Source organism: Alligator mississippiensis, chromosome 4 (assembly GCF_030867095.1).
Source record: "Alligator mississippiensis isolate rAllMis1 chromosome 4, rAllMis1, whole genome shotgun sequence".
Taxonomy (NCBI): domain Eukaryota; kingdom Metazoa; phylum Chordata; order Crocodylia; family Alligatoridae; genus Alligator; species Alligator mississippiensis.
Genome location: NC_081827.1, coordinates 53957550 through 53984634, shown reverse-complemented (window position 1 = coordinate 53984634; position 27085 = coordinate 53957550). Strand labels below are relative to the sequence as shown.

The following is a 27085-nucleotide window of genomic DNA, read 5'->3' as shown; positions in this document are numbered from 1 at the left end:
GTTTGGCACAAAGCCTTGAAATGCTCCATGTTCCTATACATTTCTCTAATAACATTATCAAAATATTACTAGTTAAAGGCCCTTTAACTAACATTCCCAAATTCTGTCTAGAACTTCAGCCTTATATTTATAAGCCAATAAAAAGAATTTGAACCGCCTCACCTCACCAACAACGATGCAAAACATTTTCAACTCTAAAATATGTAAAGCACTTTCACCTAATACTTAAATACTCAGTATTCTTAGCATATAATTTCTTCTTGATTAATATAATATAAAGGCTTTTTTCAAATTTAGGTGCACATTCATTTGTGTATAGCTAATGTACAGGCATATTTGATATGTATGTATACAAAAATCTGATTTGTATGTGCATACCTATTTGCATTATAACATGGCTTAGTGTGTGAGGCTCTTGCATGTGGTACCGGATGCCCAAGTGACAGGAAGAGCTGAGCTGGCCATGATCATCCCGACAGGCGCTGCTGCTGCAGGGGGGTGGGCTGTGCACCATGCAGGGGGCCAGGTGGGGGACCCACCCCTCCCACATACTTACTGGGGACAGAGCCTGGGTCTGTAAGCCTGTAGCCTTACCCTGCTTGTATTCCCTCCAGCATGCTGAGGCAGGGGACTGAGGCAGGGATGTGGGAGGCATAGAGACACTCTGGTGTGTGCTAGAGCATCTCTCTGGAGGGCACTACCTCTGGTTGTCTGTGCCGCTTTTTTTCATGTGTTGGTTGTTGGTTTTTTTTGGATTTATTCTGAGATTTCCTGGTATCAAATTTAGAGTCCTCACTGAAAATATGCAGCACAGGGAACATTTTTTCATTCCCAGTGTGCCTCTTGCGGCATCTCAAAGCAGTTTGAGATGCCGCAAAAGGCATACGCTCACTCATCTGGACGCGGCCTGTGAGGGCAATTATGTTTGTTTAATTTGCAACTTTAACCATACATTCTGAAAGACAAACTTATAATGATTTTGTTAAGAATAACTACTTATCAGTAAAACACTGGACAAGACTACACATATTAAACCCCCAAATTATTCTCCACCTCATATCCAAAACATTGAGAGATTGAATAAAAGTGGTAAAAAAAAATGGAACATCAGAGAAGGAAATAAAAATGTATGATATGGCTACATCATAGGCTTTCAGGGAAGAGATCATATTTAAATGATCTTGGCCAGTGACATTGTAAGTGAGCCAATTCATCTAATATTAAGGGATTCGGATGATTTTATCAATTTAAATGAAGCACATAAAAATCCTTTTAAGAGCATCAGCAAGTACTAAAAGGATTAGGCTAAAAAAAAAATTAAAATTGGCTCTAAGTCTGAACATCATGGAGCAGTATAGTGGGTTAAGTGAGTTAGCAAACTTGGACATAAATTACTTTCAGTCTAAATGGAAAGCAAGAAGACTTTTAAAAGATTCAGGCTGTGTTTCTGGAAAGACATTATTACTTCACCTTAATCCCAAAATGAGGAAAAGTGATAGTGGATTAAGTTACACAAGCAGTATATTGTATTTATCCCTTACCTTCTGCTGTTTTTTCAAAGAAAGGAAATCATAAAGAGAAAAAAAAAGATTTGCATTTTAATGTTACCACTTCTGGGACAATAAGAAACGAACAATAATAATCTTTAGTATGGATGAGAGTAAAGGACAGTTCACATAAGCATGGACGATGACAACTTCAGGTTTGGAAATATCATTTGTTTTGCTAATCATGTACAAAAATCAACTTAACATGTAATACTATTAATGAAGTGCTCAGCTGAGCAAAAACTGTAATTAAAAATAAGTACAAATCAATTTTTTTCTGTAATTAAAAATGACAGTATCTCTACAAGCTGGTAATTTATGAGTGTGCATAAATCATTCTTACTAATATAAAATACTTTGGAGACCAGAACTTCCATTTCCCATTCTTTACCAAGAGTATTCTAAGGAATCATTTATTTTTTGTAAATTATAACTTGTCAATTTTAGCATCCCATAACTGTCTTTGCAGCAATCCACTTTTTTACAATACCTCAAGCAAAGTTAAAAATTCCCATTTATGTTTAACAGTCTATTGTAAAACCTGTTTGTCCCAGCAATTCAGGATAAAACTAATCACCCAAAATTTTATGATCAATTACAAAGAAAAAGTATTTGGTCCTAAATTTCAGAGGAATGAAACATGACATAAAAATATGATCTTTCATCCACTATTTTAACAAAAAAAAAGAAAAAGAAATACTGCAAAAATACTGAAATATACAGGATATTGCATGTATATACAAAATGCTAGTTAGGATGTTGATTCTGCTGATACAAAGTATATGTATGTCTGTAGAATTAGCTTTTTAGAATTTTGTAATTAAAAGTAATTTATCTCCTTGCACAAAAAGATATTTCACATTCATATGCCCCTTCCCAAAATGCATCAAATCAGCAGCACACCCACTACTGAAAAGGAAAATAACTAAACAATGCCAGATGTCTGAAAGTTATTCCAGTCATTAAAAGCATTGACAACATAAAATAAACTCAGAACAACAAAACAAGCATGAAAAGTCAAGAAACAAATACTACTTTGTCTTCTTTTAGACTTAATCCTTGGACCTGAAAAAATTATTCAACCGAAGTAGGAACTACCAAAATCAGCTCTGGCTTTGCTATTATGGCTACTTTATTGCAGTGAGAGGTGGTTAGCCATGTTAATCTTAAATCAGGCAGAAGGCAGGGTAAAGCTACAATTTACAGACTAAATCAGAGATGCGCCAGTGTTCATAAACAGCAGCTTACTAGCATTTGATGAAATAAGCTGCTGCTTATGAAAGGTACTGCATCTCTGATATACTTACTCTATGACTAAATACAGGCATTCAAAAAACCCAAACTTGAATTGATTTAATCTTTGCAGGTTAGTCTAACCTGCGTAGACTGACAAGCAAGTGAATAGAAATTCACTTTTCATTCTAGAAATGCAGTATACTACTTCAACCACATTTATCTTAAACCAGTTTCAGCCATTTTGAAACTGGTTTATGTGCACTGGACTTCTGTTCTGCTACAGGTTTAAAGCAGTTTCTGATCACTTAAACTGGTTTACGAGTAACTTCTGTCCCTAGCCTATGAGGTATACATCCTTCCTGCCTCCTACTTTATTGTACTCCTCAGGGATCCCTGTTTTCTTGAATAATCAAATTAATCAAAACATAGAAATTAATATATTCAGGAGAAAAATATAACATTAAAAACACAAGCAAGGGAACAAATTACACCATTTTCCCTCTATCAGTATTAGAGTATCCTTTGGGCAATTAACGCCAGTTCTTAGTGGTGTTTAGAATTAATTTTTTTAGGGGCCAACAAATGTGCCTGAAACTGGCCAGACTATTTTAACAGCCGGAAGTATTTTCCCTGAATGGGTTTGGTGACTACTTGAAAAATCATGACCAAAGTAAACTTATCTACAGCTTTGGCCATCTGCTTTAAGTATTTTGTAATTGGGTACAATTACTAACAGTAAGAACATAACGGCTTCCCTGCCAACTGCATCCTAGCGAACTGCCAAGAGGTCCTCATCTACTACCAGCATGATGACGACTAGCAAAAGAACTTGAGCATCCATGATTGCATCTAGATTAAAACAAGTCATTACTTTCTCAACCAACAGTGGTGCCCTAGCTGGCGTAATTGCTCTGCACTTTTTATTGACAACTATGTAGAAGTCAGCAAGATGGTGAAACATGCAGCATAAGAACTTAAATGCATAATTATTAACATTCTTATCGTAGAAGAAAGTAAAACTTTTAAAGAAATCATTAAAGGTAACATCCAACTAAAATGGCAGTATTATATATTCATTTAATGATCTTTGAAGCAGAAATCACAAGCGCTCATGATTCAGATTCATTTTAGAGTTTCCTTTAAAATTAGTCCAAATAGATGCAATTTACCAGATAGAGACTAATCATTACTAAGACATGAAGTACTGCAAATGAGCTGCAGAGTACAGAATGAGCAGAAATGACAAAGGTGCATCTCTCTTCCACAATTAATTACTAGTTTAATTGAAGCGTATGCTTCTCAGTGTTTTCATATCATTTTCTATTTTCTCTCAATTCATTTACATAAAACATCTGCTAGATTATTTTGTAAACTTTACACTAGGGTCAAGAAGTGTAGCTGATCAAAATTTAGCATATAAGAAGTGGTTTTATAGTTACAGAAATAAAGAAATCTCTTAGCAAATATCCCTTGGGAATTCATTCCTCTTTCATTTTGCTATGCCACATATGCAAATAACCAGTAATGCTCAATTAAACCTGAACAGTATGTCAGACACACACCAATATAGAGGAAAGCTGAAATCCAAAATTGGGAAAAATATCTCGTCCAGGAACCTCTTAGAAAAGATCTTGTTGCACATTGCTAGCATAATGTTTTCAACTATAATGAAATCAAGTAAAGTTGTTTTGCTGATTATACTGTCTCATTGGTTTCCTCAACTCCTACCTATCCATATCCATCTGCTGCCTCTTGCTTTATATTTAAACTGTAAGCAGTTTAAGGGATGCACAGAATTGTTTTGTTCTGTATTTGTACAGCACCATTGAGGTCAGAGCCTATAACTGGGGCTCCTACATACTACGATACTAACAATATATATTTATTAACTGTATTAAGTACTGAATGTGGGCCAAACACCTTGTCCTGCAGGCCACATAGCTTATTGAAGAGGCTGGCAACCTTTCAACTCATGGGTCAGAATAGCCTGGCTCCGACTGAGTGGCCTCCACAGTGCATTAGCAGCAGGGGGGGCTTTTCGTGCACCTGTAACGGGGCCAGGCATCTGGGAGCTGCATCCACACTCCCAGCACCCTCACGTCACAGGTGCAGCACAGGTGCAGACTCCATTTGGGAAGGGGGGAGAGCTGCACCGGAGCCAAAGAGTTGCAAACTATGCAGTACTGCTGCCCCCTTCTTCCTTCCTGCCCCCTTCTCCCAGCTGCAGTGCCAGTGCCCCACTAGCTAGAAGCTGTGCCCATGCTACAGCCATAGGGCCTAGCTGTTTGTAGCTGTACAGCTACAGTGGACTGTACAGCTCCGTGTAAGGGGAGGAGAGGGTGGTGGGAAGGAGAACTGGCAGCAGCGCAGTCACAGCAGAAAACTGCTTGGTACCAGCACAGGCATGGCCACAGACGAAGTCCTCAGCTCTGTGGGACAGACTTGGCCCACAGGATGTAAGTTGTCAACCCCTGGTTTATTGCCATTTACCAGGTTCTAGAATTAGTGGGACATTGGCAATGTAATTCAAAATAGGTGAGGGAGAAGAAATATTGCATCACAGTCACTCAACCTAAAAATCCGAGAAGGGATTCAACTGCTCTTCCAACAGATTGTATGTAATAAATCATTTGGCATATATAAACATTTATGGTGACATCTTATTCTACCTATTAGGTACCAAACTGTGATCCTATTCATCACCGCTTGAGTCTCTGAAAAACAATTAATGAAAGGCAGATGTTCATTACTTTCTGCAATTTAGTCTTAAGGCTATGACAATGGAGTGTTAAAAAAGCAGGGATTTGAGCAGGGTGGAATGGGATCACACTTAGGTAGAAAGTATCTGGCACCTAGATTACACTTTGATGAGCTCTATTTCCACTAGAAAATAAAATAATGCTTTTCAAAACACTAAGTAAACTGAAATTATTGTTGATAGATACAAGGTGACCTAATTCTCCAGTTATCAGACTAATTGTATGCAAATATAATTTCATTGATATCAATTCATTTACATCAGAATACAATAGAGACAAACACAGTGGTGAATCAGATCCAATTAATAAAAAAGCAATTGTAAATTTTCTTTAAAATTCTAAGTTCTTGTAAAACTGGTTCATCTAAATGTTTCCCAGGAACTATCTTTACTTTTAAAGTTAATCTCAAAGAACATGAGCTACCCACAGATATAAAGCACTTCTTTATGATGTAAGAATTTGTCAGACTGTTTTCCTGTAATGGCCTAAACATGAGTGTTTATCCTGTCTTACTTGCATTTAAAACACATTAAGCCTTTGGCTTTCCTTGAGGCAAAATCAAGTCCAGGAAGTGAAATAAGAAAGAGGATCGAGTAGTGTGTTCACAAAATAAAAATAAACACACGCACTCCAGTATCAATTCACATACTATAAACTGTTTCCATATCAGTCAATCAAAACCCCAGATCCTATTCTACTTATTAAGCATCTTAATGTCCCTAAAGTGTCAAGGTATTTAAGTGTGATCCTATTCTACCCAGCTCAAGTCCCTTAAACCTGAGAGATCCTCCTCATCCCTACTCTGTGTGACCTACTGTTAAGCCTACAATGGGCAAAATATATATACATGGATTTTCAAAGACATTAAGGATGGCACCTTAGATACTTGAGAGCATAATACACACCTAATAAGTGGAACAGAATGTAGTGCAAAGCATTTTATCTTCTTTACACCTTGCAACTTAAGTAAATGGGGATCATTATAGAATAGATTTTCACAAGTGAGTCATTTGAAAAAATAACATTTGGAATTTGCAGGTTTTTATAAAAATCCTAATACTAAACCAATACAACCCAGCCCAAATTTTCAAACATTTACAGTGATTTCTAGAAGCCTATATTTTGGAAGCCCAACCTGAGATACCCCAAAATAGTTGCCTATCTTCACAAGACAACATACTTGTATTTAAGGCAGTTGTAAGTAAAGAGGGCTTAGGAGATAATAACATCTTAAACCAGGGTGAGCTCTATTATAAAATAACTATTTGTATACAGTGTCTTCTAGTGCCTTGCCCTGAAACTATATCACCTGACCTAATGACGTCTCTGCGGCTAGCTTAACATAAATATCCCTATTCCACTTTTTCTGTGAAAATCATGTGCTTGAACCCAACATGAATCTTCAAAGGTGTCAAATTGAGAATTTATATGTAAAAAAATATGTTGTTTCCTTTTACTCGCCATTCTCTAGTTTGATTCTCTTATAATACTAATAAAGATAAAAATATCCCCAAAAAATGTTTTTCCTTTTGGACCCTCGGTACACAAGGATGGGGGAACTCATCCTTGGAAATTAAGTTTGCTAAGTAAAATCACCACTTAGATCTGCACAGCTTTTCAAATATTTGAGATTTTTTCAGACATAAAAATCCACTGAGAGCAGTAATTATAATAAAACCATATACAAACTATCATCACCCCACCCCCAGCTTTGGTTAGTAACATGTCCAGGGTAGCTGTCCAGTGATACATCTGAAAATGGTTATAGGAGCAAAAACTGAGAAATGGTTCTTTCAATGGGTGTATTTGAGAGGTAGCTTTGTATGAACAGCTGTGTTTTGAAAATGCTTGCCACCTCTAAATTGGTCCTTGTGAAGTGAGCTGTTTGCCTTATTGCCAGCAGGGCACATTGCAGCGTAGCTGCTGCATTTTTGCTTTTTATCACTGTCTCTCTAACTGCTGAAGTGGAAAAGAAAGATTGCCAAAACCTGACGTGTTTCTTTTCTTTCTGCCCACTCCGACTTCGTTCGTAGCTGTCTGTTGCTCCAGTGATGAGAAACGATGCTCAGCTTATCCATTCCCTGAATGCCTTTTCCAGCTCAAATAATGGTGACGCCCCCTTGTGAACCAATGCATAAGCCTTAAATGACAGTGAGTGCAATGAACCTACTTAAGGCTTATCACTCATTGTCTACAGGAGAGGTAATTAGTCTGCAAAGAGGAACATTTCCAAAGAGCCCAGAACTTGTTTAAAAAATAACAGGCACCACTATCATATCTAATAAAAGAGTCTGGGTGGATTTCAAACCACAATTCACAGAGGTAAAGTACATCCAAGGAAAGTAAGAAATATGCCTATAAAGATTTAGGACAGGTTTAGGTAGGAAGCTAAGTAAGGAAGGACAGCTTTGAAAGTATTAGTTAAATAACTGAATAATAAATAAATTGAATAAATTAAGGCAAGTTCCAAAAAGTGCTTATTGCAACTTAAGAAGAATATAGGTGTCTAAATCCAATTAAGCAGTTCACGAAACCCCTCATTGCTTAGGTGCCCAAAGATCTGCTACTGAGCATATCTCGAAGTGCTGGCCTGAATACTTCGAATCTTCTCTCCTGCCTAAGGCCATTTGAGTTTCACAACCAGGTGTCCATGTCCCAGAAGAGCCCCAGTCTGCTAGGTATGTGTTGAGCAAGGAGAGCATTTAGTTGAGCACAAAGCAAAGAAGTTATGGCAATTTTCGTTCAAAAGCATGGTGGTAGTGGTGCCCATCTTTTATACAATAACGTAGTGACAAAAGTACTTGCCCAGAAAGTAGGATACCTGGCAGAGGCCTTCCTCAGCCTGAGGGGTTTTAAACCCACATTTCCTAACTCCCAGGAGGGTGAAACTAACCACTAGGCTATACACTAGACTGGAATGGGGGCAAGTTTCTATCCGTTCCCCCACTGAAGCAGTGCAAAAAAACAACGCAGAATTCATGGTGCCAGAAGAAAATTAAGCAAGAGGGAAAACAGTGATTGATGGCCCTTACTTGGGAGAAAGGAAGTCCTGTGTTCTGATCCTTGTTCCTAACACTGTGCATGCAAAAAGTCACTGGATGAAATGTGCTGAAGGTACTGACAGAGGGAATAAGAAACCCAGGACTACTCCCTTCTAAGACAGTACACTCATTATCAGGCTTTGCAGACAAGCTCCCTCTTGCTTACCCTCTGGTGTCATAAACCTTGAAGTCTTTCTATGCACAGCTTCAGAAAGAAGCCTGTAGAGTATCATCTACCACTCTAGCCCATTACTTGGTGGTTCAGGTACTTTCCTAGCAGGTGGGTGACATTGGGTTTGAACCCATCAGGCTGAGGATGGTCTACCACCCATCTCTCCTATTTCCAGAGAGACTAAACTATTCTAAGTAGTTGGCTGTTCCTCCTTCTCATTTTACACCCCTCTTTATATTCCATGTTTTAAAAGAGAAGAATAAGCTAGTAAATAACTTCCAAAGGAACAATTTAAGAAGTGAGTTTTGCATTGGAATTCCTTGTTTCACCTAACACATTTAGGGCTGCAGGAATGTGCCCAAGTCTAGGGGAGAGGTAGGATATCAGACCCAATTCTTTCTTTAAGGTTTTCTAATGGCTGCTTTAGGCATCTGCTCATCAGGTCGACTTCTGTGAATCCTATTCTTCAGCACTTCATTTTTCCCACTTTCTATACAGACAATTTAGATGTCTAATATGGGTTTGAGAATCCCACTTACGGGGTTGAACACTAGACCTGTGCGAATAGGGAAGTATTTGATTAGGATTTGGATTTGGCCAATTCGGAGGACAGTAATTCAATTTAGTGATTCAAATCACTGTCCCCATTCAATTCAGCCAAATCAAAATTGGAGATTCAGTGCTGATTTGGTGCTGATTCAGAGATTCAGATTGGCTGGAGAAAGGCAGGCACAGCTGGAAGGCTGCAGGTTCTCCTGTGGCTCCTCTGGCTGTGCCTGCCTCTCCCCAGGCAGGGGAAGCCGCAGGAGAAGCCCCTATGGATGCCCTGCCCGGCCCCAGCCTCCCGGTGCCCTCCCAAGCCATGCTGCACCCACGCCATGGGGCAGCTGCCACGTGGGTGCCAGGCAGGGACGCAATCCCCACTGCTGTCCACTACCTCATGCTGCATGTGGGGGCTCTCCCATGAGACCTCAGAGGCCCTGATCACTGCTGCTACATCTGGTGAGTGCAGAGCTTTTTTTTTTTTTTTTTTTAATGTGCTGGGAAGCTGGGACCGGGCAGGGGAATGAGGCTAGATAGAGGCAGGTACAGCCAGAGGAGCCGTGGGAAAACCTGCAGCCATCTGGCTGTGCCTGCCTCTCCCCCACCAATCCAAATCTCTGAATATCTCCGAATCTTTTGTGAATCAATTTGGAAGCTTCAGATTCAATTCGGGCCTCTTAATGGGTCTTCTGATTTGATTTGGATTTGGAGATTCAACCACCGAATCAGCCTGAATCTCCTCTGAATCTAATCGGCAACTGAAGCTTCACATAGCCCTACTGAACACCTAAATGTTAGGTGTGCTCAGAGCCACCATACCCAAGTATATGTATGGATCTGAATCCTAGGGGTTTAAGCAAGCAGCAGAAGATACAGTTTTTAGATTTTTACATGTCTGTAGTTTTAGGAATTATTTTTAGGTTCTTACATGTCTGTATTAAAAAAAAAATTATCTGGATAAGCAAATGTACTTAAACTAAGAGCCAGTTGATAATTTCTGTCTTCACTTAACTAGCTAGCAAATAAAAAGAATTCTATTATAATCTCACTTTTAATGAACTATTAATAAAATATTAATCCTTGAACTTCTGTTTTGTAAGAGATTTAGCAAGTGACATATACATTCTTCCAGGGAACACCCTCAACCAGGGTACTAGGGCACCCACGAGCTCCATGAGATCTTTTGAAGGGTGCTGTAGGAAATATGAGGCGATAAAGAAGGTGTCAAAATATAAGGGTAGGCTCAGGCTTTCTCTGCTTGGTGGATCCCCTCTCCCTGACCTCTCCACAAGGAGGTAAGCTCTGTAATAAATAAATTAGCATCTGAAATGGGGTGCTATCAATTCACAAAAGTTATAGAGGAGTGTCTGGAGTCCAACAAGGAGTGCCTCAAGTCTAAGAAAGGTTAAGAACTACTCTCCTAGGCCTTGGATCTCACTGTATTTTTTACTACTTACTTTTCAAATAAGAAATTTAAATTGTATCCATTTTAATTCAAACAACATTAAGATCTGGTTTTATTCAGTCCTTACACAGGCAACATTCCTTTCAAACTGGCAGTTTTATCTGAGAGAATAAAACTAAGTAAGAATTTCTGGATTTGGTCCTTGCAAAGCATTCCCCTAAAAGCTCCATATCAGGTTGCACTAAGATGTAGTGTATTTATTAAAGTATTTCAGCATAAAAAGTTAGTCATTAACAAAATGAAATAAACAATTAGTAACAAGATTTCAGTTTCAACTTTGTTAACTATCAGTTGTAATATCTAATAGAGAGTGTACCAGTAGAAGCATTCAGAGAGACTGTATTTTAAAACCATCTTTGTGGTCAATAACACTATATTAAAAAGGTGTTTTAACTTTCTACCATACAGCAAGAAAGTGACAAGTTTGATAATTCCTCAGTATGTAAATGTTAGTTGATAGTGGGTGCATCTACACATGAGCTTTAATGCACATTAGCCTATTTTAATGCACATTAAAGCATCACAAAAAACCCATGCACTTTCACTAATGAACATTAAAATAGCCTAATGTGCCTTTTTCTAGTACCACACAAAGGAGGTACTAAATATAATGCACATAACAAAAAACACAGTAATAAATGTGTAGAAGCACCTAGTAAGTGGTACTATATTACCTCGTTGCCAGGGGCATATTAGCTTCAATAAGAAAGCTTCCAGTATATATCTGAGTATCTATTTTCATAGATACAGTACCAGATACACTATCCAAACCTGATGCAGGTACAGAAAGCACAAAACACAACCAATATGCATATAACTTATCCACCTTCCCAGAGCATGTGTGCAAATTTCATTTTCCTTTTAAAAATGAAGCCTTATGAAATTTATATTGGAAAGAAAACATTTAATTCTTCAAAGCTTCATTTTTAATAACAAAATGTGATTAGTCTTTCTAACATTGAATACAAAATACTAATATGTGCATGGTATAGATTTTTAAACAGCAAATTACAGCTAACATCTCATTCTCAAATCCCTTGTACAGGCCTCTGTTCAAGGTTAGGAATTAATCACAAAAAAATAAAATCAATACAACCAGTTGACATAAGCAAAGTCCACAATGACCTGTCAGAGTAAGTCACATTTTACCTTCTATGTATCATTTTATAAATAATGTATGAATGCTACACAACATTATTCAGTGCTTTGGTCTCTTGATTTGATACCAGCCCCCCTCCCCTCACCCCCACACACACATTAACAATCCAGGGATCTGTTACTCTCTCCATTATGCTACCTTGAAATCACACACAAAATGTAAAAATATGCCAAAATCCCCAAACAAGCTGATTTATATTTTACTGCATAAGCATTTGTCCTGTCCGTTTCTTGCTTCCTTCCCTATTATTATCTCCAGAGCATCTTCTCTTCTCATGATAAATCAAGGCTTAGTGCTTAAAAAAATGCATTCTATGTCCAGAAAAAAATCCCTCTGAAGTAAAGTGGATCACTCATCCACATGAAGTGTGAATGTAAGTCTTTGCTGGATCAGGATGTCATACTGGAAGCATGAAAGCATGCTGAAGCCCTTATGAAAACTCCTGTATCAGGCCCCTAATTTAACCCTGCTCTGAGTAACGTAAATTGACTATAATGACTCAGTCTTCCAAGCTGATCCCTATGCATAGATCATTAGTAAGTGGCACAGCACTCAAAGTGAGTGCACAAACATCCACCAACTTGCAGGACTGGTTCTAAATGAGCAGTGAGTTATATGAATGTTTTCCATGTATATGTTTATTTTTCTACAGGTTTGAAGTTTATATTACTCAAAGAAATGAAGGAACAGATTATTTTTTGGGTATTTAGTCTGTACCAGTATTTCTTTGCAGTTTAGAATGAACTGGACCAATTCCATAAATATGTATTATAAAATTTCAAAACAGCAGAATGTTTTCTGTATGTTTATCTCACACATTGTCTGTTCACTTTAATACACTTATATTTTTAAGTTAAATGGTAAAACAGCTTTGCATTTATGTAGTACAAGGAGCAGCACTCAAAAATTGGCCAAACATCTTCTCCAGTGTATCAGTTGCAGTTTTATACTGTATTCAAAGTGTATGTTATAAGTAAACCAGAGGAAAGGGTAGCTAATAAGTAACCCTATTTATCTTAGGTAAAATGGGAATATGTTTTAATTATTAAAAACATATTTTTGTTAATGAAAAATATGTACGAGACAGAATGGATGAAATGCAAATAGGATACAGATGCAAATGTATTAAAACAAGGAGAAATGGGGAGCAACTTAGACCTTCGATAAGCATACTGGACACAAGATCAATAGGCACTTCTTTTAAAGTAGAAAAAGAAAAGGACCAAGAAATCCCAGTGTGCTTGTCTTGCTGACTTCAGCAGTTTTAATTTAAGATAACGTTTATCACTACCAGAACATTTACTAGTTATCTGGGACTTGTAAGTCAGTTTTACAGATAAGGACTCAATGCCAACAAATGAAGGGACAGAGCCAAATCAGATGTAGTTCAAATTTCAGATGCTTTACATCTTTGAAGACAGGAACCTTTTGCCAAGCATGTAATGTTTCTGTCTGTCTGTACCAGCGACATCTCAAATTGCATTTATCAATGTCTTGAAGCATTGGCCCTATCTTACAGGTTGTAAACAATGTCATTTTTAATTTTAATACTGGAAGTAAATCAAAAGGGGAGAAAAACACAGACTCATTAGACTGCATTCAAATGAGCATGGACCTGCGGTATGTGGCACCGCAGACCTACCTGGGGTGCCACACATCACACATGCAGGCATTCCCCATGCTGCTGCATTGCAGCAAGATGAGGCTTGACCCCGGGAAATCTTGGGGTAAAAAAAAAAAACCCACGCCAAAGTAAAGCAGGGCAGCACATGTGGCAGCACCGCGAGCTGCCCAAAACCTGGCCAGCTGACAGCTGGAATGGATCACCATGGCTGCAGCTGCCTGAAGCCCCCAGGACCACGGCAGAGTTGCTGGCCCTAGCATCCTCTACCCCACCCAGGGTAACCTACCATGCACGAGAGTGCACGTGGCACAGGTGTTTCCTGAGGATATGTAGCAGCGGCCAAAGATGTACCACTGCTACTTGTCCCCAGGGAAACAAATGTCCACGCTCATCTGGATGCAGCCATAAATTACATTTGAGTCCTGACATGAATACTATACTGAGATTTCCTAAACCTGATAGTCTGGGAACCATTTCATGTATAAAGACATCAGAGCTTTTTCATCTGTCAGGATACATTTTAAGGGAGCATTCCTGCAAGCTGAAGAAGGGCAGAATCCTCCATGCCAAGGAAGTCAATAGAGTCTGGGAGTACTCAGTACCTCCTTAGTAGAGCTCCTTGAATGCAGTGCTCAGACTGAAGACTGGAGTTTAACAACTAAGCGTGTTTTTTTGTTTTAGTCCCAACCCCTCTCCCCCCTTCCCCTTTAGCAATTAGAAAGATACTTGGCTGTTACTACTCCTTAGTGCAACTTAATTCTTTTTCAAGTAAGAATAAGAAAGGGAGTAATTATACTGACTTTGCCAGTATGACAAACAGTTACTCCCCCCACTCTACCACCAATTTTATCTTCCAAAAAAGTTTAACCTTGCTTCTTGAATATAAGCCATAAAAAGAACTGGAAAAAGATAAAAATCCATGGATTATCAATTTTGTATGTTACTGTATAAATATCTTACAGGTGTGTCTCAGAATACCCTCATTTGGGGGCTACATTAATGCAATAATTCCCTTTTTTTCTTTGATTACATATAAATGATGTTCTTTATATTTTTAAACTTCGTGTTCAGAAAGTAAATATTCATACTCTGCAGGATATTGCTCAGTAGTTAAGTTTTCAAAGCTAATAGAGCTGAATCTGCTTCTAGTGATAACACTAGGAAAAAAGAAAATATTCCAAAGTAGTGAGAAATATGTAGAAAACTCTTACTGATGTATTCTGTTTTATATTTTATATTTTGTGGATCATCAGCTTGTTGTAGTGCAGTGTTCCCTACTGGACACATGACAAGCTACAAGTCTAAAGACATATTACTATATTAACTTCATTTATGCTGTCTGGATAACACTGCTATACTCTAGACACCACAGTCATTTTCTTTTCTTACTTGCAATAATTAATATTAGAGAGAGATAGCTAAATTAATTTATAATCTTATAGTTTCTTATACTAATTATTTCCTCTTCTTCTATTTTAGGTCATCCTGTCATTCCTACAAATACTAATCAATCATGGGATTTGAAGTTAATACTATTAAATAAATGAATTGCTTAATTTCTTATGATCATCTATACATGCTTCATCTTCACAAAGCTTATCAGTGTTATGTCATCAAGGAGAAAGTGACCCTCATATCCACAACATGTCTATTATCATTGGACAAGGTGGTTGCAAGGTTTCCACTTATTTTCAGGAAGAAAGTTTTTTGCTTTTTTGGCAGTCATCATTTGACAAATGCAAGTGTTTGCTTTATCTAATGGCCAGCCCTTACTGAACTCAAAACCAGTAATTGTGGAATTTTTAAGGGCCCATTACTTTTGTGAAGACTTGAGCTAAGATGAAGGACATGCCACTCAAAATTCATTTTCTACTTGGCCTAGTAACCACTGCACTAGTACAAGCAGTAGAAAAAAAATTGAACTGCCCAGAATCATGCACATGCGAGGTCAGACCGTGGTTCACACCAAGATCTGTCTACATGGAGGCTCCAACAGTGGACTGTAATGATTTAGGCCTTTTACATTTCCCAACCAGACTGCCTGCTGACACCCAGGTTCTACTTCTACAGACTAACAATATTGCAAAAATTGAATACTCAGTAGACTTCCCAGTGAACCTTACTGGTCTGGATTTATCTCAAAATAATTTATCTTCAGTGACCAATATTAATTTGAGAAAGCTTCCATGGCTTCTTTCAGTGTACCTGGAGGAAAACAAACTTACAGAACTGCCTGAAGAATGTCTCTCTGGACTCAGAAATTTACAAGAACTCTACATTAATCACAACTTACTTTCTACAATTGCACCAGGAGCTTTCATTGGCCTTGATAATCTTCTCAGACTTCATCTCAATTCAAATAGCCTGCAGATGATCAACAGTAAGTGGTTTGAAGCTATTCCTAATCTTGAGATTCTCATGATTGGAGAAAATCCAATCATCAGAATCGAAGATATGAACTTTAAGCCTCTTATCAATCTGCGCAGCCTGGTTTTAGCAGGCATAAATCTCACTGAAATACCTGATAATGCTTTGGCTGGCCTTGACAATTTAGAAAGCATTTCATTTTATGACAACAGATTTGTTAAAGTGCCCCATGTTGCTCTTCAAAAGGTTACAAATCTTAAATTTTTGGATTTAAATAAGAATCCCATTAACAGAATACGAAGAGGAGATTTTAGTAATATGCTGCACCTAAAAGAGCTGGGAATTAATAACATGCCTGAACTGATTTCTATAGATAGTCTTGCTGTTGACAATTTGCCAGATTTGAGAAAAATAGAAGCTACCAATAACCCCAGACTATCTTATGTTCATCCAAATGCATTCTACAAGCTGCCCAAACTGGAATCACTCATGCTCAATAGCAATGCACTTAGTGCCCTGTACCGTAGTACAATAGAGTCTTTGCCTAACCTCAAGGAAATTAGCATACACAGTAATCCAATTAGATGCGATTGTGTAATCCGCTGGATTAATATGAATAAAACCAATATTCGATTCATGGAGCCAGAGTCATTATTTTGTGTGGATCCTCCAGAATTTCAAGGCCAGAATGTGAGGCAGATACACTTCAGGGAAATGATGGAAATCTGCCTCCCACTAATAGCCCCTGAAAGTTTCCCATCTACTCTGGATTTAAAAGCTGGCAGCCATGTTTCTTTACACTGCAGAGCAACAGCAGAACCAGAACCTGAAATCTATTGGATAACACCATCAGGTCAGAAACTTTTGCCTAATACTGCTTGTGATAAATACTACATTCATTCTGAAGGAACATTAGACATAAGTGATGTAACACAAAAAGAAAGTGGCCTTTATACATGCATAGCAACTAACTTAGTTGGTGCAGATTTAAAATCAGTTACGATTAAGGTTGATGGCTCTTTCCCCCAGGACAATAGTGGATCTTTGAGTATAAAGATAAAAGATGTAAAATCTAATTCTGTTCTGGTTTCATGGAAAGCAAAAGCTAAAATTCTGAAATCCAGCATCAGATGGACTGCTTTTCTGAAGACTGAAAACTCTCAGGCTGCACAAAGTGCTCGAATTCCATCTGATATAAAGGTATATAATATAACACATCTAAATCCATCCACGGAATACAGAATTTGTATAGACATTCCGACTACCTACCAACAGAATAAGAAAGAATGTATCAATGTCACCACAAAAGGATTGGATCTTGAAGTGAAAGATTATGAAAAAAGCAACACAACAGGATTCCTGCTCTGCCTTGGTTCTCTTTTGGGAGTCATCTGCATGGTGTATCTCTACAGTTGCATCTCACAGGAAATGAACTACGATGTAGGACGCAGTTATTTAAGGAATTACCTGAAGAAACAACCCTTTTCATTCAATGAGCTTTATCCTCCTCTAATCAGTCTTTGGGACACAGGGAAAGAAAAAAGCACCGCACTTGAAGTAAAAGCAACTGTAATAGGTGTTCCACCTAGTATGTCATCAAATACCAATACTACAAAATTAAATTTCTGAAGGAAAAAGCACAAGACTTTGGTTTGTGCTAAAAAATAAGGCAAAAAAGTATTACTCTTCAGAATTCAGAAGGCTAGACTCTGCTGCTGCTGACACAGAGGAATATGTACTGATTCAGCATAAAAGAACATTTTTAACTCACTGGCTTCTACGAGTATTGTGCCAACCAAATACAATTACTCCATTTTCTAGAACTTTTGTGTGACTTTTCAGTCTGGAAAACAGTGCAAGTAGCTAAGAACATTTTCTGTATTTTTTTTAATTATGTAAGAGTAGTGGAACTGAGCAATACCTCCTCCTGTGTTGTATTACACACACTAGCCACGAGTTTCTGCAGTGACCAGATAAATTAGAATTGACACATGGTGTAATGAAATGGACAAATTCTGTAGAGTAGACACAGTGAGTATGTGAAACTTTTTTATGAAGAAAAATACATTTTTGATTACAATCAAAATAGTTTTTGGCTTGTTTGTTTCTATAAAAAAGAGAATTCTTCTTGAAGCTCCTGTCATTTTAATATCTGATCAAATATCTAAATATATTCTCTTGTTGAAATGCAGGTCTGACTGCACAGGAAAGTTTTGCTGTTTTTTAGGCTGTAAAACTGCAATAACCACACAATAAATACTTTTATAAAGTACTTATCCATATCATTAAGAATTAATAACTACATATTTTCCCTTCACTCATTAAGAAGGGGAAAAACCCAAACAACTCAAGCCTGATAAGGAAACATGCAATGAGATATATTACCACCCACTCAGATTTCTCTTTTTACCTGGAGCCTGAAAACTGGACATAATTATTAGACTCAGGTCTTATACATCCAATATCTTAGCTGCAATAAAAAGCCTAATGTAATCATTAATAATGTCTATATATTAGGTTGCCTGTTACACAGAATAATCAGTCTGTGTTAACAGCCTTGATTACATATCTCATCTCTTTGTGGGCCTCCACACTTCTTTCCAGAGATGACAATAATCAACAATTGGTATATTAATGTCTTCAGCTTTGAAGATATTACATGCAAATAATTGGATAAGGTAGACTACATTAGTTGGACTGAATATGAAATAATTTGCTAATTCCACTCAAATTGGGTTCCATGGCAAAATTCTTATTTTGTTCGTTGGGAGTATGGCTCTGAAACAGCAGTAAACATTGCCAGCAACAACCCATGTATTGTTTCTAAATTTAAATTCTATGAAGATCAAATATATCTGATATTGACTGTCTCAGCACAAAAGTCCACTAGGTATGACATGTAAAGGAGTGCTGACTTGTAGTTCAAGAATGACATAAAGAAACAAACAGGAAAACTGCTACTTACTCCAAAAGTGGCAGGGAACTTAGCAGAAAAAAATAGAGCTACCACTGAGCAACTGAATAACAAAAATGAATATAAGAATGTGTAGAGATCTTACATAATACACTAAAAATTAGTGTTTTAATATATTTTAATATTAAAACCTCACAATAAAATTGATTTAATCCTCAAGAACTCATGTACAATAATTTTATCTCTAGATCTTGAATACTGTGGACAGTTCTGGTCCCCACATCTCAAAAAGGATCTAATGGAATTAGAAAAGGTACAGAGAAGGGTAACCAGAATGATCAGAGGCATGTAGCAGTTGCCATGCCAGGAGACACTAAAAAGGCTAGTTAAGATAGAGGTCTATGAAACCAGGAAGGATGTGGACCAAGTGAATAGGTAGGGCCTGGTTTAAATCATGGGCCCAGCTTGCTAACATCATAGCCCAATTGTGGTGAGGGCTGCCATTTTCACACCCAGATCATGGTGCGCAATCCCCAACCTTGCCCCCTGACTGGCTGAGAGGGGAGGTTAAGGGACAGGTTTAATTGCAGAAGCTGAGGCCTTGCTTCATAGGCCTCTGATTGCTGCTGAAAAGCGCCCCACTCCTTCCCCCCCCAACCTCACTGAAAGAGGCAGGACCAGCAGTAGTGGACCATCTGTTCTGTGTTGTTTCTGACAGGTAGGAAGGACATTCCCTTTTAAAAAATGCCACTCTGCTCTGTTGGGCTCCCAGCCAATTGGCAGTGAGTCTGAGCTTAGAAGCTGCTAGCTGCCTTAGGGCTAAAGCCCTGATACTGGGTAGCGAAGGGGTGGGAAAACTGGAGTGTGGGAGGTTGAGGGCACCTGCGAGATGCCTTGGCAGATGGCTCTAGCAGCATGTAGGGGAGAGGCAGTTTGCTCCTCTGCATGTGGGTTCTCTCCCCCGCACGCAATCTCTGGTGCCCCAGTTTTCCCACCAGGAGGAGCAAACAGCCCCTCCCCTATGTGGCACCAGAGCCATCTGCCCAGGCAGCCCCCAGGTGCTCCCAACCCTCATGCCCCAGTTTTCCTGCCTTGAGTAAACAGTCCCTCTTCTACCCATCCTCAAGCTCTCTCCTCGCCCTGTTCCTTTTGTGACTCCTTCTCCCCTCCCCTGGGCTGCTAGGCTTTTGCTGCTGGCTGGAGAATGCTTTCCCAGACTGCAGCAGCCCTCTTATTACAACAAAACGCTATGATATGGCCGCTTGCTGGGGAACTCCCCAGCAAGCGGCCATATCATGGCATTTCATTGCAAATTGCATTTTAGGTTTTTTTGTGAAAATCACTCAATTTTGTGATTTTCACAAAAAATGCAAAATTGTGATTTAAACCAGGCCCTATGCACGAGAATGATTGTTCATGAAGTCCCAGAATACTAGATACAGTTACCTGCTGAAATCAGTAGGTGACGGGTTTAAAACTAACAAGAGAAAGTACTTTTTTGTGCAACACATAGTTAACTTGTGGAATTCATTGCCATAGGAGGTGGTAAAGGCAAACAGCATAACCAGGTTAAAAAAAGGACTGTATAAATTCATGGATGATAGATCTATCAATGGCTACTGAACATAATAGTTGGAGATGTTTCCCCTGGCATCTCTAAACGAATAGCAGGGAATACCAGGAAGAGTACTGGATAGGAGATGGGTCACTCTAGAGATTTCAAAGACTCCATAGATGTTAGGGGCTTGAAGGGACTTTCCAGATTATCAGGTCCAGCTCACCTGCACTTGGGTACCCAGCTCATTGCTCTCCCTCAGAGCATCGGAGACAGGATACTGGGCTAGATGGACTGTTGGTCTGAACCAGTATGGTACTTCTTATGTTCTTAATCACTGGCAGCATTTTTGTAATCCAGAAGCTAAAAAGTTATAATACTTTCCTTTTAATTGTTTTTGTGTCAATTTGTGATATGTTTGTTGCATCCTGTCAAAATAGCATTCACTTAAAAACATTTCTAGTACAGAGCAGTCATCTCATTTTATCTATTACTAATGAATAACTTAAATCAGAGAATGCCATCTTAACATGATATTAAGTCCTAGCTGTTTCTGAAAATACATAAATATTTTTAAATATCTTTAAAACGGAAAGAACACTTCTGTACTAATTCTAAATTACCCCCAACTTGGATCTATATAAATTCAATATGTTTCGCTGAACACCAATTTTACAAACCTGATGAATCACTATCACACACAGGTTGACATTAGAATTTATCAGCTAGACTTGCTCATACATCATGCAAGATTTCAGCACTTTGGACAGAGCTTTTAGAGCCAAGCTATTTATCAAAATATAGTAGCAGAAATATACCTACTATAAAGCAGGTACTGTATAGGTCAGCAAGAACTTGTTCATGTATCTTGTATGTTCGTCTTTGGAAACTAGCTACATTTAAAACCTGTTACTGATATAACTCTGTAGTAAGACACTCATTTGTTTCAAGTAACAGTAACTCGACACAATGGTTAAGAAGCAGCACACCAAATGCATACCTAATGGTGAGCACTGAAACGAGAAATTATTTTTGTTTCAGCTGAATAAATACAGCTGTTCATAATGAATCATGTTAATTATTATATTTTAAAATGTAGGTTAGTTTGTAGTAATACAGATGCCAATCATTCTGTACCTTACAAGAATATCATATGAAATCACACTTAACATATTGAATATAGACTGATTATTGATAACTATTTGAATACAAAATATTTTACACATCTCGTTATAGCAAGAAATATAATTTATTATATAAAATGGCTTTGCCACCAACCACCCATAAAACCTTGAAGAAATCACTATTACACCATTCCACAGACCACCTTCTTCATCTCTGAAAGAGGACAATGAACCTAGTTTCCACTGGAAAGCACTTTAATATTGACTGTAAGCATTCCTATAAAAAATTAAGTATCATTAAATAGTGCCATGCTCTCCTACTCATACTTCTTTATATTTCCATTGTTAGCAATACAAATGTTTCATAACCAAGATGACTTCAGGACTTGTCCCTGAGATCAGCAATCCTAAAGCTGGGATCTGTGGCCCCCAAAAATCTGTGAAATTGTATGTCTGGCCTGAAGAATTAACTTTTTGAGAAAGTGGAAATTCAAGTACCAGTAGCAGAAATGCACCATCAGAAATTTTGCTGTTACCAACAAACTTCTGATGTAGTGCTTAAAGAACCTAGGCTTTATATAGCAACTTTTAGGCCTTGCTCATAAAAGACCTCAAACTGATTTGGTTGAATTGGATAAAAAAAAAATACTATATGCATCCATTCAACATATGGACAATATACCATATGTCTAATAATGCATTTTACAAAAAAAATATTATTTGAGATATAACATAGCCTGTGTAATAAAAACAGAAAAAAACACACCCATCAGGGTAAATACAAGCATTTAAATCTGATATATAGATTTTTTTTCTATCAGAAAATGAGGAAAAGGAGTTGTAGACAAGTCCTTCACACAGAGCAGAACCTAAAATTAACAATTACCACTGAGCTTGTGGAAATAAGTGCCTAATTTATGCTGTTTGAGTTCATTCTATAACTGTTTAAAGAAAGTGACACTTTTCATGTATTTAGCCAAGTGGTAGTAAAATATCCATCTGGCCATGCTAGACTTTCAAGATCTGTCATAACAGGACATATAATTTTTGGGATCTGGGAAAAAATTCCTCACATTCCTCAGATCCCATCATATGCTCAGGCCTCTAAAACTGAGTTGGGCAGCCAGGCACTGGGAACACCAGTGGATTTCCCATGCACTAGCAAATCTATACAAGCTTGATGATGGGCTGTACAGGTCCATACTCATGGGGAGATGATGGGTTCCCTGAGCACTGGCAAGTTTAACGGCAAGCTGTGCAGTTCAGTCTGGGCTGCATAGCATGAATTTAATATGTTCTACATTCAAAAGTAAATGCTACAGAGAAGTCCCACATTTAATTTTTGTGGCCTGTTTGCCATCTTTTTATCATGCGATGGCCTGGTTCAGTACACTGCACAATGAATGTAACATCTGTCTGGGGCCTCTGGTAACACTTCCCCTGCTTAGGAAGTTACTACGTTGTTCTAAGTTTACTGGTGCAACATTAAAATGTTAGCTGTTATGTGAGTGAGAATCAACATTTTTATAAAGAAGTATTGAAATTTTTACTTCCAAATCCCAGCTTTCAAATGATTACATTTAATTCAAAAGCTCATGTATAATAGCATATGATTAAATGCAACTTATGGGCCTGACACTTCAGATTAAAAGCAAAGGTTTTTGCTAATAGTTTCCTATCTTTTCTAAAAATTACTCTAATATAGATCTCAGGAAGACAGGGAAATACTCAAATGTGTAAGCGATGTGCTCTGCCTGAATTTCTGCTGCATTCAAACACACTGTAGGAATAAAGGCCTGTTCTTGCAAAAAATAAATAGCAGATTTTTAAAAGGGACCCAAGAGAGGACAAACTTCATAGTGACCTTATAGGATGTGCAGAATGGAGAGAGAAAGAAGATAGGGAGAAACAGTCATTCAGGTGCATCCCGCATTCCCACCCTGTGACTCAACAAGAGGAAAGCAACATTAGGATGTTTACAGTGATAGCAAGTAAGTGTATCGGACAAGAACCTCTAAAGAGGTTCATCGCTGCTAAGACTCAACTTGCTAACAATGTCAAGGCTTCTACAGAATTGGCTGTGGTTCTAGAAATCTTGCATACCCCTGCATGTAAACTGATGGGGATTCTCACTCCAAAACCATGCCCATGGAAGCCCAAGTCTCTTCAGTGTTCAAACTAACCATCCTCCCTTCTTCTGCTTTGGAAACCTGGAAATTACCAAACAAAATGAGGTCACCATTCACTGCCCCACATGCTTCCATTTTCCACCACCCCTTCCAAAGTTATTCTCCCTCCTCAACCCCCTCCCAACCCTGATGGTCACCTCTAACCAGCTTCACTATTATCCTCCCCTCCTCTTCCCCCCCCCCCCAATCCCATGCAACTATCTAAACTATCTTCTACATTCTCCCCTTGAACTCAAGTGTTTCCTACAAACTGCTTATGGTCATGTCTATGTTGTAAACTTCAGTGCAGTTTAGATATACCCATGGTAGCTCTTAAAAAAGAAGCAGCACAGAGCTCAAAGTCAACTAATTTACCCTACTGGGGTATATGTATACTGCAGCCTAGTATGCTGGTGTAGACCTATAGCAAGTCCACAGGAAAAGAACACCAAATAATCTTCAATAGAGAATTCTGGGGCTAGGAGAGGATGCAGGGAAGCGGGTGAGAAACATCACAGCTAAGATCAAAGATGGAGAATAGTGCTATTTTATTCATGCATTTTCTCTAGAAAAAAATCACTTGTAACCAACTTCAAAGAAGATTGTCCCGTGTAAATGAATGAATCTGATAAAATTAAAGGGCAGCTATACATGAGTGAGATGCCTGGTCCTATGCATTCTAATTAGATTAATTGACTCTGCCGGAGCACTTTAATTAACGCAATCCAGCAGCCTCAGTGTCACATGTATTCAGTTTCCCTGCATTTTAAAATGGCAGTAGGGGCCATTTTAAAATGGCAGTGGGGCATTGAATGGGCTTTAGTTAAAGCACCCCCATCACCATTTTGAAGTGTGGGACACTGAACACACAAGATGCCACTGGCGTCTCTTGTGAGTGGCCTCGTGGAAGCCACTCTAATTAACATGCCCCCACTCTGGAGCACGTGTAAAGATGCCCCAAAGTCTCGCACTTTCTACGTTCAAAATAACATCTGGCAAAAAAAGTAAGAGGAACTTTGTAACTATGGTGAATTCCACTTTTTTTTATAATGCATCTAAATTTGAAGAGGGATCAAGTGATTAACTTCAATTCATATTAAAAGGTTTTTTCCACTAGGCAAAGGACTAAACTTTCCTTGCTTAACTGAAGACCTAGCCTCCAGCACTACTTTATGCCTTTTTAAAATTAGAAACAATAATTTAGTATTCCAGCAATACAGAACCAGTCCTACAGAACTAGGATGTCGATGGAGCGACAATGGTATGCAACATCAACACTGGTATGCAGCATTAAAAATGTAATCAACTCTAATCTTTGGTCCTAACCATTAGATCTTGTTTAGGTAAATTCAGTAAACCAAGATTTATTTATTTCTAACCACTTTTCTTTCTGCTTGCCTGTTTACTCTCCTCATTCCTTCTTCTTTTCAGTAAAAAATGACAAATAACATTTCTGGCAACTTTAGATTCTAAGAAACACTTCTACTTAGGGTGTCTTATTTCAGGAATCTCATATTCAATTTAGCTCCAGATATAACCTCAGCTCTAGATGTAATCTTCCCATTTTTCAGGCCAAGATTCATTTGTTTTGGGGTTTTAGAGAAGCAGGCTCAATCAGGCTTATAATAGAAATTCAGCAGAAACCTTAATTATACAGTGGTTGCTGTCTCTCCCTTACTTCATATTTACACAAGGATTTTATGTAACATGCCCTAAGTGGTTCCAGTTCATGACTTTTCTGAGTTCCGTGAGATTATATTACTGAATTCTTTCATGCACGGTGAGCAATTCAGACAGTACTTGGAAATGCATAACCTCCAGATTGTCAAGGTAAAAGAAAAAGAAGTGAATGTCACACACAGCAAACTATGGACTGGAAACAGTGTGTGTTTTAGAATAAGTCTATATTATATGGCCTGCAAGTGCACAGTTCAAGATCACTTTGGCAAAATTTTCATAAGAATGATTTATGTTTAAATATAAATTATCATATTATCTACTTACTCATTTCAGTTAGCATATTTATTGTATCCCATTGTAAACATAAAACAATACCTAGTTACATTTCATTTTCTCAATGAAGAATGTGAATGTTACATGACAGCTTTCTTGTTTTAGAAACCCAATACATTAAAGCCACTCATGACTTTTTCAAAGTGGCAACTAATAGGGCCTGGAGCGGATTTTCCTTATCCCGACATTTGACAGCAAACATCACTCTAGAACATGGTACCAACCACAGAAGTGATAGCAGCAGCTGCTTTTAGTATATTAGAAGTGACATTCCCCAACCATAAGTCTGAACAGATTTTTTTATGCATTTTTTCCATACAAGTGTAATACCCTATTTCTTTTAGTCGGGTAAATGTTACTACTTTGAGAAATAGAGTGTTTTAATCATAAGGCTTAAGAATTTACTTTCTGGTAGGTTCATTTCAAACAAACACGGGTATATAGTTGAACTAACACAGCTAAGATGCTAATATATATTGTATACTTGTTTACAGCATCTGTTTCAGGATATAAAGGCTAAAAAAGAACTCCAATTACTATATAAGACCTTGAATTAGATTTTAAAAAACATGTCTACAAGCCCCAAGAATATGTGTCCTTTTCAATCTAGCAGCATATTTTCCCTTAATAAGTAATAAAAGTATTTACTCACAGAACTTGTTTGCAACAGGAGAATGTTGGGGGACCATATCTCCAAAGATACAGCTAGTTGAATGGAAAGGAATGGAGCACATCTGTGGAAGGCTTCTCAGCCCAACCATTAAGTGCAACCACAGGAAATCTACAATCACCTTGGGAAGAAAAATGACCTTTGTCTGGGATTCTGTATTGAAAAAGAATGGTCTGTTAAGGCAGAGAAAAATGGTTTGCTATCTTCTCAGAGACAACACACAAAATGCCATTTGGAAGCTGGTTAGACTTTCAAAGTCAATGGGCAAGGATCCACACTGGTAATGGTAGGTAGATATTAACAGGAATGTTAGTGCATCAAAAAACCCTTATGGATTGTACACTGCTTCAGAGAAGCTGGAAGAATACTGAAAGATAAAAACTAATTAAAAATCAGTAGTATTTTATGTGCAAGAGTTCATGACTTGATCTCATTTGTCAAGTGCAAATGGAAAAAAACCTCAAACCAAGAACATGAATATGCACACACATGCAGACACATATGGACACACTTATGCACTTATTTTAAAGGACCAGTTTCAATAAATCTGAGCCAAATAATTTCAGGCAAAAATTTAAATAGGGGGTAGGGGGGAGAATAAAAATTGGGAACTTCCTTAGAACATTTCACTACAGTCCCCAAAAACCCCAATCACAACAGATTACTAAATGGAAACAGTAGAACTGTTAATGAAAAAACCCACAGACGTTTTCACTACATATTTCTGT

At 38.0% G+C, this 27085-nt stretch overlaps 2 protein-coding genes across 5 annotated transcripts in view; one reads left to right on the top strand and one right to left on the bottom strand.

Annotated features, from left to right (window-relative positions):
* LRRN3 (leucine rich repeat neuronal 3) overlaps positions 1–18185 on the top strand; it is a 56620-nt gene extending 38435 nt beyond the window's left edge. For both annotated transcript variants that reach the window (XM_019492495.2, XM_006261932.4), the window contains exon 2: positions 15026–18185. In XM_019492495.2, coding sequence (XP_019348040.1) covers positions 15386–17542 — 2157 coding nt within the window. In that variant the 5' untranslated portion in view covers positions 15026–15385 and the 3' untranslated portion in view covers positions 17543–18185. The remainder of the gene's footprint in view (positions 1–15025) is intronic.
* The window catches only part of IMMP2L (inner mitochondrial membrane peptidase subunit 2), a 933449-nt gene that overhangs the window by 473935 nt on the left and 432429 nt on the right, over positions 1–27085 (bottom strand). The gene's annotated exons all lie outside the window — the stretch shown is intronic.